This window comes from Coregonus lavaretus, assembly GCF_964263955.1.
Source record: "Coregonus lavaretus genome assembly, chromosome: 8".
Taxonomy (NCBI): Eukaryota; Metazoa; Chordata; class Actinopteri; order Salmoniformes; family Salmonidae; genus Coregonus; species Coregonus lavaretus.
The window spans coordinates 40,779,190-40,797,438 of record NC_139995.1 but is presented as its reverse complement, the minus strand read 5'-3'; the positions used below and the strand labels follow the sequence as shown (position 1 = coordinate 40,797,438).

At 44.5% G+C, this 18,249-nt stretch overlaps 1 protein-coding gene across 1 annotated transcript in view; it reads right to left on the bottom strand.

Annotated features, from left to right (window-relative positions):
* LOC311134172 (receptor-type tyrosine-protein phosphatase gamma-like) overlaps positions 1-17,863 on the bottom strand; it is a 229,138-nt gene extending 211,275 nt beyond the window's left edge. The window contains exon 1 of the mRNA XM_084167783.1: positions 17,364-17,863. Within this exon, the coding sequence (XP_084023909.1) occupies positions 17,364-17,448 (85 nt within the window). The 5' untranslated portion in view covers positions 17,449-17,863. The remainder of the gene's footprint in view (positions 1-17,363) is intronic.
* Positions 17,864-18,249: the final 386 nt, after the last annotated feature.

Below are 18,249 nucleotides of genomic sequence, written 5' to 3'. Positions count from 1 at the left end.
GCGCCTTGCGGTCGGATGCCGAGCAGTTATCATACCGGTGATGCAACCAGTCAGGATGCTCTCGATGGTGCAGCTGTAAAACTTTTCGAGGATCTGAGGACCCATGCCACATTTTTTCAGTCTCTTGAGGGGAATAGGCGTTGTTGTGCCCTTTTCCAACTATCTTGGTGTGTTTGGACCATGATAGTTTGTTGGTGATGTGGACACCAACTTGAACCTGTCGACCTGCTACACTACAGCCCCGTCGATTAGAATGGGGGCATGCTCGGCCCTCCTTTTCCTGTAGTCCACGATCATCTCCTTTGTCTTGATCACGTTGAAGGAGAGGTTGTTGTTCTGGCACCACACTGCCAGGTCTCTGACCTCCTCCCTATAGGCTGTCTCATCGTTGTCAATTGAAATAAATTCATTAGGCCCTAATCTATGGATTTCACATGACTGGGAATACAGATATGCATCTGTTGCTCACAGATACCTTGAAAAAAAAAATGTCAGTATCTGGTGTGACCACCATTTGCCTCATGCAGCGCGACACATCTCCTTCGTGAGTTGATCAGGCTGTTGATTGTGGCCTGTGGAATGTTGTCCCACTCCTCTTCAATGGCTGTGCAAAGTTGCTGGATATTGGTGGGAACTGGAACACACTGTTGTACATGTTGATCCAGAGCATCCCAAACATACTCAATGTGTGACATTTCTGGTGAGTATGCAGGCCATGGAAGTACTAAAACAGTTTCAGCTACGAATAATTGTGTACAGATCCTTGCGACAAGGGCCGTGCAATATCATACTGAAACATGAGGTGATGGCGGCGGATAAATGGCAAGACAATGGGCCTCAGGATCTCGTCACGGTCCCTCTGTGCATTCAAATTGCCATCGATAAAATGCAATTGTGTTCATTGTCCATCGCTTATGCCTGTCCATGCCATTACCCAACCGCCACCATAGAGCACTCTGTTCACAACGTTGACATCAGCAAACTGCTCGACCGCACGACGCTGTCTGCCATCTGCCCAGTACAGTTGAAACCAGGATTCATCCATGAAGAGCACACTTCTCCAGCATACCAGTGGCCATCGTAGGTGAGCATTTGCCCACTGAAGTAAGTTATGACGCTGAACTGCAGTCAGGTCAAGACCATGGTGAGGACGATGAGCACGCAGATGAGCTTCCCTGAGACGGTTTCTGACAGTTTGTGCAGACATTCTTCGGTTGTGCAAACCCACAGTTTCATCAGCTGTCTGGGTGGCTGGTCTCAGACAATCCCGTAAGTGAAGAAGACGGATGTGGAGGTCCTGGGCTGGCGTGGTTACACGTGGTCTGCAGTTGTGAGGCCAGTTGGACGTACTGCCAAATTCTCTAAAATGACGTTGGAGGCGGCTTATGGTAGAGAAATTAACATTAAATTATCTGGCAACAGCTCTGGTGGACATTCCTGCAGTCAGCATGACTGTGACATTGAGACATCTGTGACATTGTGTTGTGTGACAAAACTGCACATTTTAAAGTGGCCTTTTATTGTCCCCAGCACAAGGTGCACCTGTGTAATGATAATGCTGTTTAATCAGCTTCTTGATATGCCACACCTGTCAGGTGGATGGATTATCTTGGCAAAATAGAAAAGCTCACTAACAAGGATGTAAACAAATTTGTGCACAACATTTGAGAGAAATAAGCTTTTTGTGCGTATGGAACATTTCTGGGATCTTTTAAACATGGGACCAACACTTTACATGTTGCGTTTATATTTTTGTTCAGTGTATAATGAGACTGTGCTTCACTGTTTCATCATCCAGACTAATCACAGAAACCTTGACCCGATCCCTCCATCCTTTCACGAGGCTACAAAATTAGCTTTTAAATGTTTCCAAGAATCTTGAATGAATTGCATGTCTGATGCACCATGGCTCCTGAGAGGTGAATGGCTCAGTTAGTTGATCATAGCAGAGCAGAGGGATGAGAGCTCTAGATCCTCCTGGACTCGATTGTGTTCCAGATTAAAAGGTCTGACCTTGCCATGGGTGGGCTGGCCTGAAGAGAACAGCCAAAGTGACAGAGATCTCAGCGCACAGAGTTGATGATGTGGATGTCGGATCACCACCTCAAGCTGAACCTCGGCAAGACGGAGCTGCCCTTCCTCCCGGGGAAGGACTGCCCGCTCCATGATCTCGCCATCACGGTTCACAACTCCATTGTGTCCTCCTCCCAGAGTGCAAAGAACCTTGGCGTGACCCTGGACAACACCCTGTCGTTCTCCGCTAACATCAAAGCGGTGACCCGATCCTGCAGGTTCATGCTCTACAACATTCACAGAGTACGACCCTACCTTACACAGAAAGCGGCACAGGTCCTAATCCAGGCACTTGTCATCTCCCGTCTGGATTACTGCAACTCACTGTTGGCTGGGCTTCCTGCCTGTGCCATTAAACCCCTACAACTTATCCAGAACGCTGCAGCCCGTCTGGTGTTCAACCTTCCCAAGTTCTCTCATGTCACCTCTCTCCTCCGCACACTCCACTGGCTTCCAGTTGAGGCTCGCATCTACTACAAGACCATGGTGCTTGCCTACGGAGCTGTGAGGGGAACGGCACCTCCTTACCTTCAGGCTCTGATCAGACCCTACACCCAAACGAGGGCACTACGTTCATCCACCTCTGGCCTCCTAGCCCCCCTACCTCTACGGAAGCACAGTTCCCGCTCAGCCCAGTCAAAACTATTCGCTGCTCTGGCACCCCAATGGTGGAACAAGCTCCCCCACGTCGCCAGGACAGTGGAGTCCCTGACCACCTTACGGAGACACTTGAAACCCTACCTCTTTAAGGAATACCTGGAATAGTAAAAAAGTAATCCTTCTACCCCCCCATAAAAATAATAAATAAACAAATTGGGTGGTTGTCCCACTGGCTATCATAAGTTGAATGCACCAATTTGTAAGTCGCTCTGGATAAGAGCGTCTGCTAAATGACGTAAATGTAAAATGTAAAATTATTATACCTCGACCCTGGAGAGTTGACAGCCTTCATTTCTATAAGAGCAATGACCTCCCTGCTCCATTTCTAAAGGACAGTAGCACTGTGAAAGGCAACGACCGTCGTGACCAATTAAGAAATAGAAATAGAAAGAGACCCATTTAATACAGCTCATTCAATACACCTCAATGAACCACCACTGTGTTTTAACAGCCCATAGGTTTCAACACTGACGTTAGTGTGTGTGTGTGTAGAATCCCCTAGCTAGGTAATCATCTGGCTGGGGAGGGGAGAGGTTGTCTCTGCTGTGATAAACAAACGTGTCACATGACTGGGGACTAATCCTGTCAACAACAGAGGTCCACTATCAGGCCAGTAGCTCCTCTAACAGTGTGATGGGAAGGCAGGGAGCGATGCACACAGAGATGTGACTAACAACCTGCTTACTTGTCCCCCCATAATCTGGTGTCAGGCTTATTCTGAACTGGATATGAAGTAAGGATTACAAAACAGGTTGCTTCTTTCAAAGTCTTACTGTTCTACTATTTCACTTCCAGAATCCAGATCCCATTTTTTGGTTAGCAACTGCCACGTTTTGACAGTTTGACAATAAATGAGAGCTGTCTTTTGAAATGTCATTGAAATAAGAAAATGTCAGAAGAAAAGGCCATGATATTCAAATGTCTGGTTAATTATGGCTGCTACCAGAGGGGGGTTGGATGTTTGTGTTGGGGGAAGTGAAACATTTGCATTATCTCCATAAGGGGTTGTCAACAGCATGGATATGGAACCTTCTCTGCTGCACACTAAACACTGCTCTCTCTGCCTCAAAAATTAACTCACTCAGCACTTCTTCCCTAACAATTTGGACACAAATATTCACAACAGAGGCTATTGTCATTCATGGTTATATAATATTTTACTGTAACTTCATCATCAGTAAAGTTATATTACACAAAAACTAAACAAAAAGTTAACTTCTCAAAGAGAATTCTAAATCTACTAAGTGACAGGCATTGGGTCCAACTCGTCCAGGAAAAGGTGTGGTCCATCTAACTGTAGTTACTTCCTGTGATATGATGTCATTGTGATAATATCATGACATCACGCAAATGCCTTGCTGCTTACATCTCCAGACTTCCCCACTGTGATGACTGCCATCTGAAATGTGCGTCTATAAATGTTCACAAACTTTCTCCACTCTTGAGCTGTTCACAGTGACTGGCGCAAAGTACGCACACACAGGCATACACAAATACAGTAACAACACACACAAACACGTACACACACACACAAAAGAGGGTGCTGCAGTGGATAGCAGCAGTCTTAAGGCGTCAGCATGCTTCCTATCCGAAACAGTTCGTAACAATTTGTGCTACAGAACTTCGGCTTGCCTCAAGAAATGTTTTTGTGTGCACGAACACTTTTTTTAAAACCTTGCCGAAGACCAAAACAAACCAAAATGTATTTTTACGACATTTTACGTTTTTTGTTTGTTTTGGTGCACACAAAAACATTTCTTGAGGCAAGCCAAAGTTCGGTAGCCGAAGTCTACACCCCTTCGGCGGTGATTGGTCAACAGTTCGGGTAACGCAAGTTTCTTTTTCTCGATTCAGCCCGAAACACCATAGTGCCCTCAAAGCTCATCACTAAGCTAGGGACCCTGGGACTAAACACCTTCCTCTGCAACTGGGTCCTGGACTTCTTGACGGGCCGCCCCCAGGTGGTAAGGGTAGGTAACAACACATCTGCCACGCTAATCTTCAACACGGGGGGCCCTCAGAGGTGCGTGCTCATTCCCCTCCTGTACTCCCTGTTCACCCGTGACTGCACTCCAACACCATCATTAAGTTTGCCGACGACACAACAGTGGTAGGCCTGATCACCGACAACGACGAGACAGCCTATAGGGAGGAGGTCAGAGACCTGGCCGTGTGGTGCCAGGATATCAACCTCTCCCTCAACGTGATCAAGACAAAGGAGATGATTGTGGACTACAGGAAAAAAAAGAGGACTGAGCATGCCCCCATTCTCGTCGATGGGGCTGTAGTGGAACATCACCAACAAACTATCATGGTCCAAACACACCAAGACAGTCTTGAAGACGGCACGACAAAGCCTATTCCCCCTCAGGAGACTGAAAGGATTTGGCATGGGTCCTCAGATCCTCAAAGAGTTCTACAGCTGCACCATTGAGAGCATCCTGACTGGTTGCATCACCGCCTGGTATGGCAACTGCTCTGCCTCTGACCGCAAGGCACTACAGAGGGTAGTGCGTACAGCCCAGTACATCACTGGGGCCAAGCTTCCTGCCATCCAGGACCTCTATACCAGGCGGTGTCAGAGGAAGGCCCTAAACATTGTCAAAGACTCCAGCCACCCTAGTCATAGGCTGTTCTCTCTGCTACCGCACGGTAAGTGGTACCGGAGCGCCAAGTCTAGGTCCAAAAGGCTTCTTAACAGCTTCTACCCCCAAGCCATAAGACTCCTGAACAGCTAATCAAGGCTACCCGGACTATTTGCATTGCCCCCCACCCCCTCTTTTACACTGCTGCTACTCTGTTTATTATTTATGCATAGTCACTTTAACTCTACCCACATGTACATATTGCCTCAATTACCTCAACTAACCGGTGCCCCCGCACATTGACTCTGTACTGGTACCCCCTGTATATAGCCTCCCTACTATTATTTTATTTTACTGCTGCTCTTTAATTATTTGCTATTCATATTTTTTACTTATCTCTTTTTTACTTAACACTTTTATTATTTTCTTAAAACGGCATTGTTGGTTAAGGGCTTGTAAGTAAGCATTTCACTGTAAGATCTACACCTGTTGTATTCGGCGCATGTGGCAAATAGAATTTGATTTGATTTGATTCCACATGGCAAATGACAACAACATCGAGCATCGCTTGGCGGAGGAGGTACAGAAGTACCTGTGTAACAGTGTTGCTTCCGTCCCTCTCCTCGCCCCAACCTGGACTTGAACCAGGGACCCTCTGCACACATCGACAACAGTCACCCTCGAAGCATCGTTGCCCATCGCTCCAAAAAAGCTGTGGCACTTGCAGAGCAAGGGAAACAACTACTTCAAGGTCTCAAAGTGAGTGACTTCACCGATTGAAATGCTACTAGCGCGCACCGCTAATTAGCTAACCATTTCACACCGGTTACACCTGCATCACTACGATTCTAGCCATGCATTATATAAAGACCAGCATGTAAAGTCCAATTGATGGAGGGAGATTGCGGAGACGCTGGGTTCGGACCCAGTCACTTGTTTGAAAAAGTGAGGTAATGTTCGCTGCAGCTTCCCTGGCTTGTTCGGCATGTGAAGCATGGGAAGAAGGAAAGCAACATGCAGTCTTCACCAGAGGATGAGGTATGTTGTATTTTTATTGTAGTCGAGGAAAATATTTGTTTGCTAACAATAGCTAGCGCTAGCTACTTGGCTGGCTAGCTTGCATAGCAGCATACGCATGCAGAGAAAGCAAGCCAACCAACTAACCTAAAGATTTTAAAAACATTTTGTCAGAGAAAGAAAATCATAAGCTTCCCTCATTGGTAACACCGAAGTCAAAGTTCAGTAGCCAGGTCCAGCTAACTAGGCCAGGCCTACTCAACTCTTCTCAAACGTTTGCAACATTGTAGTCTATTGTAGTCTCAGTTAATGATATTTGATATGTGGTTCATTGATCGTTTTGGATGGTTTGGATATGTGTACTAAATAGCCCTGTACCTTTTTATTTTTCAAAAAGGCAAACACCAGTGAATGGGGACAGCACCAGCTTTTGATCTCTGCGCCCCAGCACTGCCTGTTCACCGCCCCCCAGCCCATATCCTGCACTGAGCTGCAGTGCAGAATGGGAAACCATCTCCATGCAGGACCAGGGAAGCTCTATCCTGGGCCTACCTCCAAGACCTACTCCTCACCAATGCCACAAAGAGAGCAGCAGCAGCAGCAGTAGTAGCAGGGGTGTGAGAAGAAGGAAGAAAAGAGCTGCAGACTCCGGCCTTGACACATCACTCGCAAAGGCATTGCAAATGACTGTAGACAGATCAAGATCTGGAGAACGTCATGCACCGAGCCAGCTTGTCCCAGTGGTAAAACATTTCAGACTCTCCTCCTTTACTCTGATCCCCTTTCCTCATAATGCACACTGCTCTCCACATACACTCCTCTAATTTCCCCCACTCTTCACAGAGCCATGGCACCTACAGCTGATTTAATGGATGAACTATCACAAAAACTCTGTGAGGAATTCTATCACCAGCTGAATGACTTCAAGCATGACTTCAGGAAGAGGACATGGAACAAACGACTGGGACCACAGTGAAATGAACAACATGCTCTGGTGTTGTTCAGACATCTCAAGAGTCAGACACTAAACACTTTCATGTTTTACACTTTTGTTGTTTACATGTCTGTTTTTCACAGACATTTGTATTGTACAAATAATTACATTTGGCTGACACTTTAATTATATGTAATTGACACGTGTTGTTTACATGTCTGTTCTTAGCAGACACTTCTGTATTGTATTGTGGTTTACTTTCATAGCCCAGATGCAAGAATAAAGTTATTTTTTTGTCTGCTGAAAAACCTCTGTTTCTTCATCTCAATACAAGGTGTTTCAATGTGTTCTATTTGAACATCAAGTGCTGACAACGTGGAGAAGAGCTGTGTGCCACAGACTTTACAGGCATTCTTCTACTTGTGTGGTGTAGTTCAATCTAATCTTAATTAAAGCACAGTGAGACATCATAGGATCAAGTTTCATTTTATTAACAAGATTAAAACTCTACATTTTAGTACAAAGTACTTTGGTTCACAGTGCACACAAATAAGAACTGTGAGTCTGTGTGTGTCCATCAAGGGGGTGTGTGAGCAGTCCAAACAAAGGCCTTTTCTGCATGATTGGCTGGCCTTGGGTTGAGTTGTCCTCTCCTTACCATGTCTTCCTGCCATGACACAGGTCCAGGGGGGGAGAGGAAGAAGTCCCTGAGCTTGTTTCTTGTTTCACTTGCAAGCAGTGTCGCCCTGGCACAAGAGATTCTTCCTGGCTCTTAGAGATTGTTGTCCCCTGCCACAACCCTCCTCCACCCTTCAGGTTGGTAGTTGCCAGAAGGGAGGGGCATTCAGCTCATGAGCTTTATCCGTGGAGGACAGGTAGTTGTGGAGGGCCACACATGCCTTCACAATGTCCTTATCCTTTTCAGGGGTACACTCGATCAGCCGACCAAGAAGCTTCATCCTTGCAGCCATGATGCCGAATGCATTCTCTCTGACTCTCCAAAAACGACCGTAGCGGTAGTTGTAGGTACGCCCAGGTTCATTGAGATGGACATCTGTGAATGAAAGGTAACAAGAGAATATATGTCAGATATAAAATATTGCCTATTTGGTCAACAACAAGAAAACACCATACCCTTTTCCAAGAACCATATTCCAAAAGCCTTGATAAAATAGAATATCCCATATAGAGTTGCATACATTATGCATTAACAAGGGAAATTAGAAAGAGAAAAAGTGAAATTGATTCAAACACTATTATCAACATACCTGGATAAGGGCGTATGAGGTTCGCATGTAGGGGAAAGCTGCATCTCCCAGGAAAACATTTGAATTGGCGGTGTGGTCCCTGGCAGGACAGCTCGCGGTGGTAAATTGAGGGTCTTCTGCAACAGTTTGGATCCAAAATAACTCTTGAAACACTCCACCATCGCTCTCTCGGCTGCATGCCCCTACATCAGTCTCCATCTCACACCTATGTCTTGCTAGGTAAAGCAAATCTTGTAGATCCCGGGCAATTCGCACAACTTCAATTTCCTCGCCAGTCAAGTGTCTCTCTGTGTACACTACTATATTCTCCCGCACGTCTCTTCCTTGTTTGGGTGTGTTGTCACTTCCTTGTTTGACCGTAGATGGCTATTACCAACTCATCGCCCTCTACTGTCCTGGGGTAATATTGCCCCTTTCCGCCCTTTTTTTCATTCACTTTTAAGGGAGTATGCGAGCACACTCGGCTAGGTGCCACCCGAACCGAAGCATGCCGACGCCTTTACTGGCTCCTGACCAATTCTGCTATTTTGTGTGGGGGTTTTTCTAGGCTGATCGTAAAAAAATCTTCACTATTTCTAACTCCGCATTATTGGAAAAGGTCCCGTTAGTAAGCATTTCACTGTTAGTCTACACCTGTTGTTTACAAAGCATGCAACAAATAATACCTCTCCAAGGTAAAGTCTCTCAGCCTTGGAAGTACCACAGGCCCTCGGGGACAGATATGTCTCAAAGCACAGTGCAATGTTAATTTTTAAAAGACCGCCTGAAATTTCAGCCTGTTTTGGTGGGATGGAGTTTTGGCCTGCCTGGTGCTATCACTAGATGGTAAATTAGTTAATAGACCAATAAGAAAGAGTGTTCTAAACCTCTCTGCCAATAACAGCTATTTTTCAGTTTTCCCCTCCCCACTCGGACCAGTCCCAGACAGTCCTAGCAAAATTCTTGCTTGAAAAATTGCTCTTTGCTAAGAAGCTATTTGTTTCTTTTTGACCATTTTAATTGAAAAAAATCACAGTAAGGTACTTAAATTGTTACCCAGAAATGATTTGATATTGAGATAAAAACGGCTGCATTGGACCTTTAAAGTGGTAAAAACAAACATCACTTCTAGGATTTAATGAGGAGGCTGTTCACTCGGACTAAGAGAGGCTGCACTGTCGGAGTGAGACGCTTTGCTTGCTGCTCTATACATACGCCTTCTACTAGGAAAACAAGGACATCAAATCAACAGAAATCAGCTCAGTTTTTTTTGCTTGTGGTGTACAGTCAGAGACATGCCAGGCTCGAGGTCTCAGGCTAAGATGCTTATTTCATTACACCTGTCCCTCATGCAACACTCATGAATTGTGTTGGGGAGGAATGCACTTAGCTACTGAACTGTGTACTCCATTGCTTATAGCTTTCAGCGAGATAATTCTACACTTCATTCCAACTCCCATCTTGCATCATTCTGTGAAAGATAGGCCTACTGTATATTCCATCAGGTGACAGTGTGCTTGAGTGCCATAACCTCATGTTGAACAGAATCTTTAATTAATCTGTGTGTTCTGGGGTTAATACATATACACTGCGTAGTCAAATTTTGAAAATGAACGAGTAGCCTACAGATACTTTGAGCAATTCTAGGTCCACTGTTGCCTTGGCAATATTTATTTTAATTCAAATCAAATAGGCAGAGTATGCAGGGTTTTCCACTTGTCCAGATCAGGGGTTCTCATCTGGCTCCACAAAGACAAGTAGAGTTTGCTAAGGCAAGGCAAACTATTTGAAACGGTTTCTAAGAGGACTGTGATATTCCTGAAAAGACTTGCTTTCAACAAGGTGAGTCCAGGTGTCACTAACCTTCATAGCCAGTCTTTGGAAAATCCATTGTTCTGGAGGGAACACAACAATAGTTAGCATAAATCACCAGACCACAATCTTGTTCCAAAGACGGAGAGCTTGGGTGCATCTCTTTGATGTTCCTACTGATAAAGTATGGTAAATGGTGTTTCTGTTTCAGCATGGAAGAGACATAAAATAATGACCAACTGATCTCTGATAGAAAAATGTGCATTTCGATCAATGTGTCCAATTACTTTTAATGCCTTTGTTTTATAGATCCCTTTGGCTTTCAGTTAAATGATTTACTACCTCTCAATATGCAGGTCAGGGATTGGAGAGGAGAGAGAGGCAGAGATGGGATGGGAGGAAGAACGACCCCTTTCTGATTTCATTATATTGGCAGCCACTCAAACACAACGGAGCTTAGGTCTCATTAGGCATGAGGGAAGCAGACACTCCAAAGACTGAAATACACAGTATTGCATTACACAAAGAATGTATGTAGGCTGTTTACAAGAGCTCCTTAAAGCTGAGATCCGCGAAAGATCAGCGCCACTGGCCGCCCCACCACCATTGTTATTGTTTTTGTTGCCAAGCATCACGCAGCATGGTAAAAAAAATGCAGTACCGTATTTTCCGCACTATAAGGCGCACCGGATTATAAGGCGCACCTTCAATGAATGGCCTATTTTAGAACTGTTTTCATATATAGGGCGCACCGGATTATAAGGCGCATAGAATAGAAGATACTGTAGTCAAACGAATTGACTGGGGTTGCGTTATGCATCCACTAGATGGAGCTGTGCTAAAAGGAATGTCAACAAAACAGTCAGATAAAGTCAAACTTTATTAAGCGTTCTGACAACTCCGTTCACTCCCATGGTAATGTTGTTCAAACGTTAATGTGCATATTAACAATATCTCCCAGCCTTGCTCACTCTTCTCCCAAACGTGGAGGGGAACCTTTCCCTGATTCAGTAAACACGTAGTAAAAGAAACAGTCTGATACCACTAAATCAAACGTTAGTGCATAACTCAACATTGTTCAGTTACATATAACACGTAAAGCTCACTTTTTCAGTTCATTCCCCATCCACGAACCCCTCGAATTCTTCTTCTTCAGTGTCCGAATTGAACAGTTGGGCGACTACGGCATCCAACCTGCCCGGCTCCCTCTCGTCATTATCCGAGTCAGTGTCGCTGCTGTTGCCTGGCAGTTCAGATATTATTCCTGCCTTCGTGAAAGCTTTGACCACAGTTGAGACCGATATATCAGCCCAGGCATCCACGATCCATTGGCAGATAGTGGCGTAAGTCGCCCGGCGCTGTCTCCCCGTCTTGGTGAACGTGTGTTCGCCTTCTGTCATCCACTGCTCCCACGCAGCTCGCAGTCTAGCTTTGAACGCCCTGTTGACACCAATATCTAGCGGCTGGAGTTCTTTAGTTAATCCACCCGGAATGACGGCAAGCTCCGAATTAGTTTGCTTCACTTGTTTTTTGACAGCATCGGTGATATGGGCGCGCATTGAGTCGTAGATCAATAGGGACGGAGCTGTGTGGAAAAAGCCACCCGGTCTCTTGACGTAAATTTCTCTCAGCCACTCACTCATCTTTTCCTCATCCATCCATCCCTTCGGGCTAGCTTTGATGACGACGCCGGCTGGAAAGTTCTCTTTTGGCAAGGTCTTCCTGTTGAAAATAATCATGGGTGGAAGTTTCTGGCCATTAGCCTGGCAGGCGAGAACTACAGTGAAGGATGACTTCTCATTCCCTGTGGTACGTACAGACACCGTACTGGTCCCCGTTTTCTCCACAGTGCGGTTCACGGGAATATCAAAGGTGAGTGGAACCTCGTCCATGTTGGTGATGTGCTCTGGCCGGATCTTCTTTTCAGTGATCTTATTTTTGCAGTATGCGCAGAAAGTGACCAGCTTTTCTTGGTAATCTTTTGGCAGTTGCTGCGAGACGGTAGTTCGTGTGCGGATGGAGAGATTACGTCTTTTCATAAAACGAAAGCACCAAGAAGGACCGCCTCGAAATTCATCGATTGTCATGTCCCGTGCTAGCGCTGTTGCCTTCATTCGAATAGTGACTGTAGAGACGCTTCTACTTGCTGCTCTCTGTTCAACAACCCACTGTTCGAGTTTGTCCTCTAACTGTGGCCATCTCGCTTTGTTCCCGCGGAAACTCTGTTTAGTCTTCTTTACTTGGCGCAGGTCATCTTCTTGCTTCCTCCACTTCCGTACCATTGATTCATTAATGTTGAATTCTCTCGCTGCTGCTCTATTCCCATATTCTACTTCATGACCGACAGCCTTGAGCTTGAACTCTGCGTCGTAAGCGTGTCTCTTGAAAGGTGCCATTTTGGGGTCTTTATACACACACAAGTGGTGTGGGACTGTGAGTAAGCACAATACCGGTGTGTACTGGCTACCGTAATGCTGCAAGTGGTGCGGCTTTGTAGTTTACCAGTCGTACTGAAACATTTCATTATTATTAAATTGTTTTTATTGGTTTTTCATACTTAAACATTTTGACAGAGCACCTTGAGCGCCGTGTACAACCAGTATGGATCAACCAATTAACCAATTGATCCATACATAAGGCGCTCCGGATTATAAGGCGCACTGTCGTTTTTTGAGAAAATGAAAGGCTTTTAAGTGCGCCTTATAGTGCGGAAAATACGGTACATATTGTGATGTTCTATCGCGTGTGCAATGTTGTCTGAGGGGAAAAAACAGTGTTCGTTGTTTGCAGTAACCTCTTTGTTGTTGTAATATCGCAAACGAACGTGGCAGTTTCACCATTAAGCTTCAAGGTATTGTGTGTGTGTGTGTAACATGCTGACCAGACCGTCCGCGTGCCATCGCGCGCATATTGATTTTGTCCACCCACACCAGACGCGATCAGGACACGCACGTTGAAATATCAAAACGAACTCTGAACCAACTATATTAATTTGGGGACAGGTCGAAAAGCATTAAACATGTATGGCAATTTAGCTAGCTAGCTTGCTGTTGCTAGCTAATTTGTCCTGGGATATAAACATTGGGTTGTTATTTTACCTGAAATGCACAAGGTCCTCTAATATGACAATTAATCCACAGATAAAAGGGTAAACCGAGTTCGTTTCTAGTAATCTCTCCTCCTTCAGGCTTCTTTTTCTTCTTCTTTGGACTTTATATGGCGGTTGGCAACCAACTTTAAGTTGCATTACCACTACCAACTGGACTGGAGTGTGGACCTCAGTTCATCTTTCAATCACCCACATGGGTATATGCTCCTAAAAACCAATGAGGAGATGGGAGAGGCAGGACTTGCAGCGCCTGGCTACGCAGATGCTCGTTTACGCGTGCGAGCAGTGTGGGTGCAATGATTGAATAACATGTATGTGTACATTTATTTTGCAACGCTCGCGCACGGTGTGGTCAGCATGTGAGGCTATTTTGCCGTCTAAGCTATCAGTCTGTCAGACTGACACATCACAACACTCTGTACAGGTTCAGCCTTTTTCCTGTCAACAACTAATAGGATGGAGAACACACACACACACACACACAATCATAGGACGGAGAGCACACGCAGACACACAGCTGTACACACACGGGCACACACACGGAAACACTTCACAATGTCTTACACACACATGCACAATATCAGGTTAATTTTATGTATACTATATAAAGCACACTTTTTGAATTTCCAAATCTCCTTAAATATCACTTTCTCATGCGATTTACATAAGAAACTCTCATGTCATGTAAAAATATAACAATGGAACACAAACAGTATTCCAAAACAAAGGAGAATCATGTCATCGGAAAACCCAACCCTTCCTTGACAAAATAATCCAACAACACTCCATTTTGTTCTAGCCTCCTTTAAACATGTGGGAAACGGATTCAGTGTTGAGAGTTACATTAGCAGACAGGCCCTTCACTGTGCTCAACTCTCTCAGCAGAGCTGGGCCATATCAAAAAGACTCTGGAACCTTCTAAACACAGCCAACATCAAGGGACTGTTGCATCCCAGGACAACATAGGGTCGATCATATCAACAGAGGCAAAACAGTAGTAACCTTGAAAAAAGCCAAAATATAAGATGTGCCTTTTTCACTTCAGACATGCATTTATAAGACAGGGCTTGTATGTACTGTACTCCTACATGACTGGCCCCTTGATTTGTATTTGTGTCAGTATTTAAAAAACCTTACTTTTTGCTCTCATCCATACAGAGAACAGCTTGGATTACTGAGAGTACCAACTCCTCCATGTCCCTTCAATCACTCCATTGTTTGGTGTGAGGGGAGGTCAACGTGTTGTGTAACCAGTGAAGGACTTCAGACATGAACCCTGCTTTGTTTAAACATGGGATGAAATACTGTAGCTTGGTTTCAGCTTTGCTCTAATAATATAGTGAGAAAGAGTATATATATCTAATTCAAATCAATAGAGGGGTTACTGTGTAAGAATATGTTGAGAGGGTCTTGCAGAGAAAGACAATAGCCTACAGTAGCAGAAGAGTAAACATCATCAGTGACAAGAATGTGCCTCTTTTTGAGACTGTTTGAACTTTGAAGTGCTGTGTGCGATCTCCCCATAGCATTCCATCACAACAACACATTCTGTAACATATAGCTCACACACATTGAAAATGAACACATTAACATTACCCATCCATTAGGGATATGCCCACAATAACAAAACACACTTTTTATGGGCACTAGGTCTTTAAAATGCCAAGGGCAATCTACAGTGATTGAATGACGGCAACAATAGCACATTTAAAATCACAGTAAATAGATAACATGAGGGGACAGACAAAGGGCAGGATGTATATTAGGTAAAACCCTGCCAGAGAATTAGCCTTTAGACTCTCTATACTGCCCTCTACCTGCACAGAGTAGTAGCTACTGACTCTTCAGCCGTAAGTTCAGCTAACTTGATAGCTCACGTCAGGGAGAGATTGTTTAAGAGAAGCATGGAGGAGGGGATGGAGAGAACGGGGACAGTTATTGATATGGCTGAGTCCTTGAGTGCAGCAGTATTGGTCCTTTAGTAAGAGTGCCTTATTGCCTGGACATTCATCACTGTTCTAATGAAGCTTACGGAGGAGAGTGGATGGAACACAGAGCATGTTCTCCTGGCTAGAGTATGGCTCTCCTCTCTCACTATCACTGGAGATCTGGACCTGTATAAAGTGTCTCAGAGTAGGCGTGCTGAATGATCTAGGATCAGTTTGACCTTTTAGATCATCATAAACAAGATTATATGGACAGGGGGTTGAGGACTCATACTCTGAGACACTTTATGAAAACGGGATCTAATCTGAATGTGTCTCAGACAGTACCAGAATCCTCCTGCTTTTCTTCCTCATCTCTGTAGCTTGGGTTCTGATTGGACAGGTGATGGGATGGGGACGGTGCAAACCAGATGTGACCAGGGGGATATGGCGATCATCTTGACATACAAGTATTCTGGATGGTTGAACTTCAGTTCTATGTGGCTGTGAGTGACCTGCTGAATAGAACCTGTGACAGACAGGACACAACATATGGAAACTGCAACCATGTAACTATGCTGTGTGACGAATGTTGAGTAATGTTGTTTAAGATATGCATATCCATGGCAGCAGCATCATTAGTGTCTGTCCAGTGGGCTGGGCCCCTCCCTGATTTTTCCTCTAAAAAGTCATTAGTGTTCTCTCTCTCATCCCTCACTTCTTCATCTCTCACCCCTCTGCCTGAATAGCTCCTCTGGGACCAACTCTACAATCACATTGGAAAACTATTACATGATTGACGACTGAATCTCAATATGTGACTTCTTCTGCCTCCTATACTGAGGAGACCGAGCAAAGAAGAGCAGAGTTTAACTCAGAGTGCAGCTGTGCAGACAACAGGTCACTGCATTAAAAACATGATTACAATGTTATAACAATGTAGCTATGAAGCTGTAATAAGCTGACAGGCATGTTTCATTTAAAGTTCATAATGGGAGTTTGTAACTTTCCATCAAGGTCATCAACAATGATATATTACACTGTTTAATCTAGAAACCACAAGTTGCAGCAATGTAATGTCATGGCATGAGTGCATCCCCTTGGTGTGCAACCACATTCTCACGTTAAGAAGTCTATACTCGAAAACCACTGTTGACCTTTAGCGCTGAATTACATGGAGACCAACAGTAGGCTTTTTTTTTTCTCTGAATGACTAGTATTATCTAGGCTGTGAAATCATCTTCACCATTCACACGAGTAAAGGACTGAACTGCTCCATTAATTGTTTGTGTACTTAAAGGCTATATGCACTCAAAAATGCCATTATTTATGTTTTGCACTCAGAATTATAGTCTAGCCTATCAAAGTCGTAGGCTTTGATGGTGCATTAAAACCTCGGCTCTGGACGGCCATGCGTGGGAGCGAAGGAATTTAGGAGAAGTGATCCCTCGATTCGTTCTCTGGACACCGGTCAGGTTCCAGTCCCACTGTTACATCACTGTCTACATACTGTATGTGTGCATCGGTCAGACCTGCGAAAGCACCGGACAGACACCGCCGCCCTGTCACCTTCTGTAGCCTACATGAGCTAAGAATCGCGCAAAATCTGCTCGGGTGCTTTACTGAAACCATTGCAACATTTTATAGCCTAATATTCCCCTAGTTTAAACACGATGAACGCATAGACTCATTCTTCTCCATTCGAACTAATGTCATTATTTTAATTTCTGCCCATGTTGAATTGATGGCAGGAGTAGCCCATTTCATTAAGTCACATTATGTATTTAGGATGAATGTCATCTCTTCCATGCGGCAGTGGCTACAGCAGCAAGTCTTCTCGTCCTGTTATCTTTTCGTGATTGGGGTATCATAACATCGGCAATGTTATTCCCCTTGATTACATGACAAATATAAGAACACTGTTGCCTACATATGTACGACACACACTGCAATGAACATTGTCAAATATTATACAATATTGCAAATCATGCAACAACTTACCAGGATAGCAGTGGGTAAACACCGTCAAGGCTGAAAACATTAAGGATAAGGTCCACCGGTGACTAGGTTCCAGTATTCGCCGCATGTCAGAATACTCATCGAGAGCAACAAGAAGGCAACGGGTGACAAAGTTTGAGATCTACAAAATTACATAAACTTGATTGCAGAAAACACACGTAAACCACATAGAATGTGAACGCAACTGCAGCCCCAAATGGAGTTTAGTTTGATGGCAATTCACTTGAAACCAATTCAGCATCTGTTTCAAGGAATATCTATGGCTGCGGACCGCAGAAAAATAGTTGTAATAGTCGGCCACATGCAGAAAGGCTTTCTTTTCACGGAGAAAAAGTGAATCCTAGAGGTAAAAGTAAACGAGTCCGACTCAATTTCGTAAACTTGAAGAGAAAGTGTTCGAATAATACTGATTGTATGTGTTCGTCCATTCAGCGGTAACTCGCGGGGTCACTTAGATTGATTGTAGAGAGAATGTTGCAAAGGCAAAGGCAGTGCTGGAAGCGTTCCATTCTTCCATCCAGGAAGTAGCTGCAATCATGTAAGGGTTCTGGCGGACCGTTCAGAATAGAGCGAGCTGCACGGGCGGGAGGGAAAATCAGAGCTCGGGACGCTGGATCCTAGCGCCGTACTTCGTGCGCCAAAAAGCCTACAGCAGCACTAAAACATTGTGTCAAATTCTTATTTTTCACAAAAAAAAAAATGTAAACTGGCTCTGTCAGTTGAGTGGTTTGTTATATATGCCTCATATGCCTCTTTTGGATAATTTGAATTCTGTCCTAAACTTGTTTATTGTCTATTCCACATATCCATAATAGACATGGGGTTGTCAATAGTTTTGAAAAGTGAAATTATTTATGGACATCTTTGG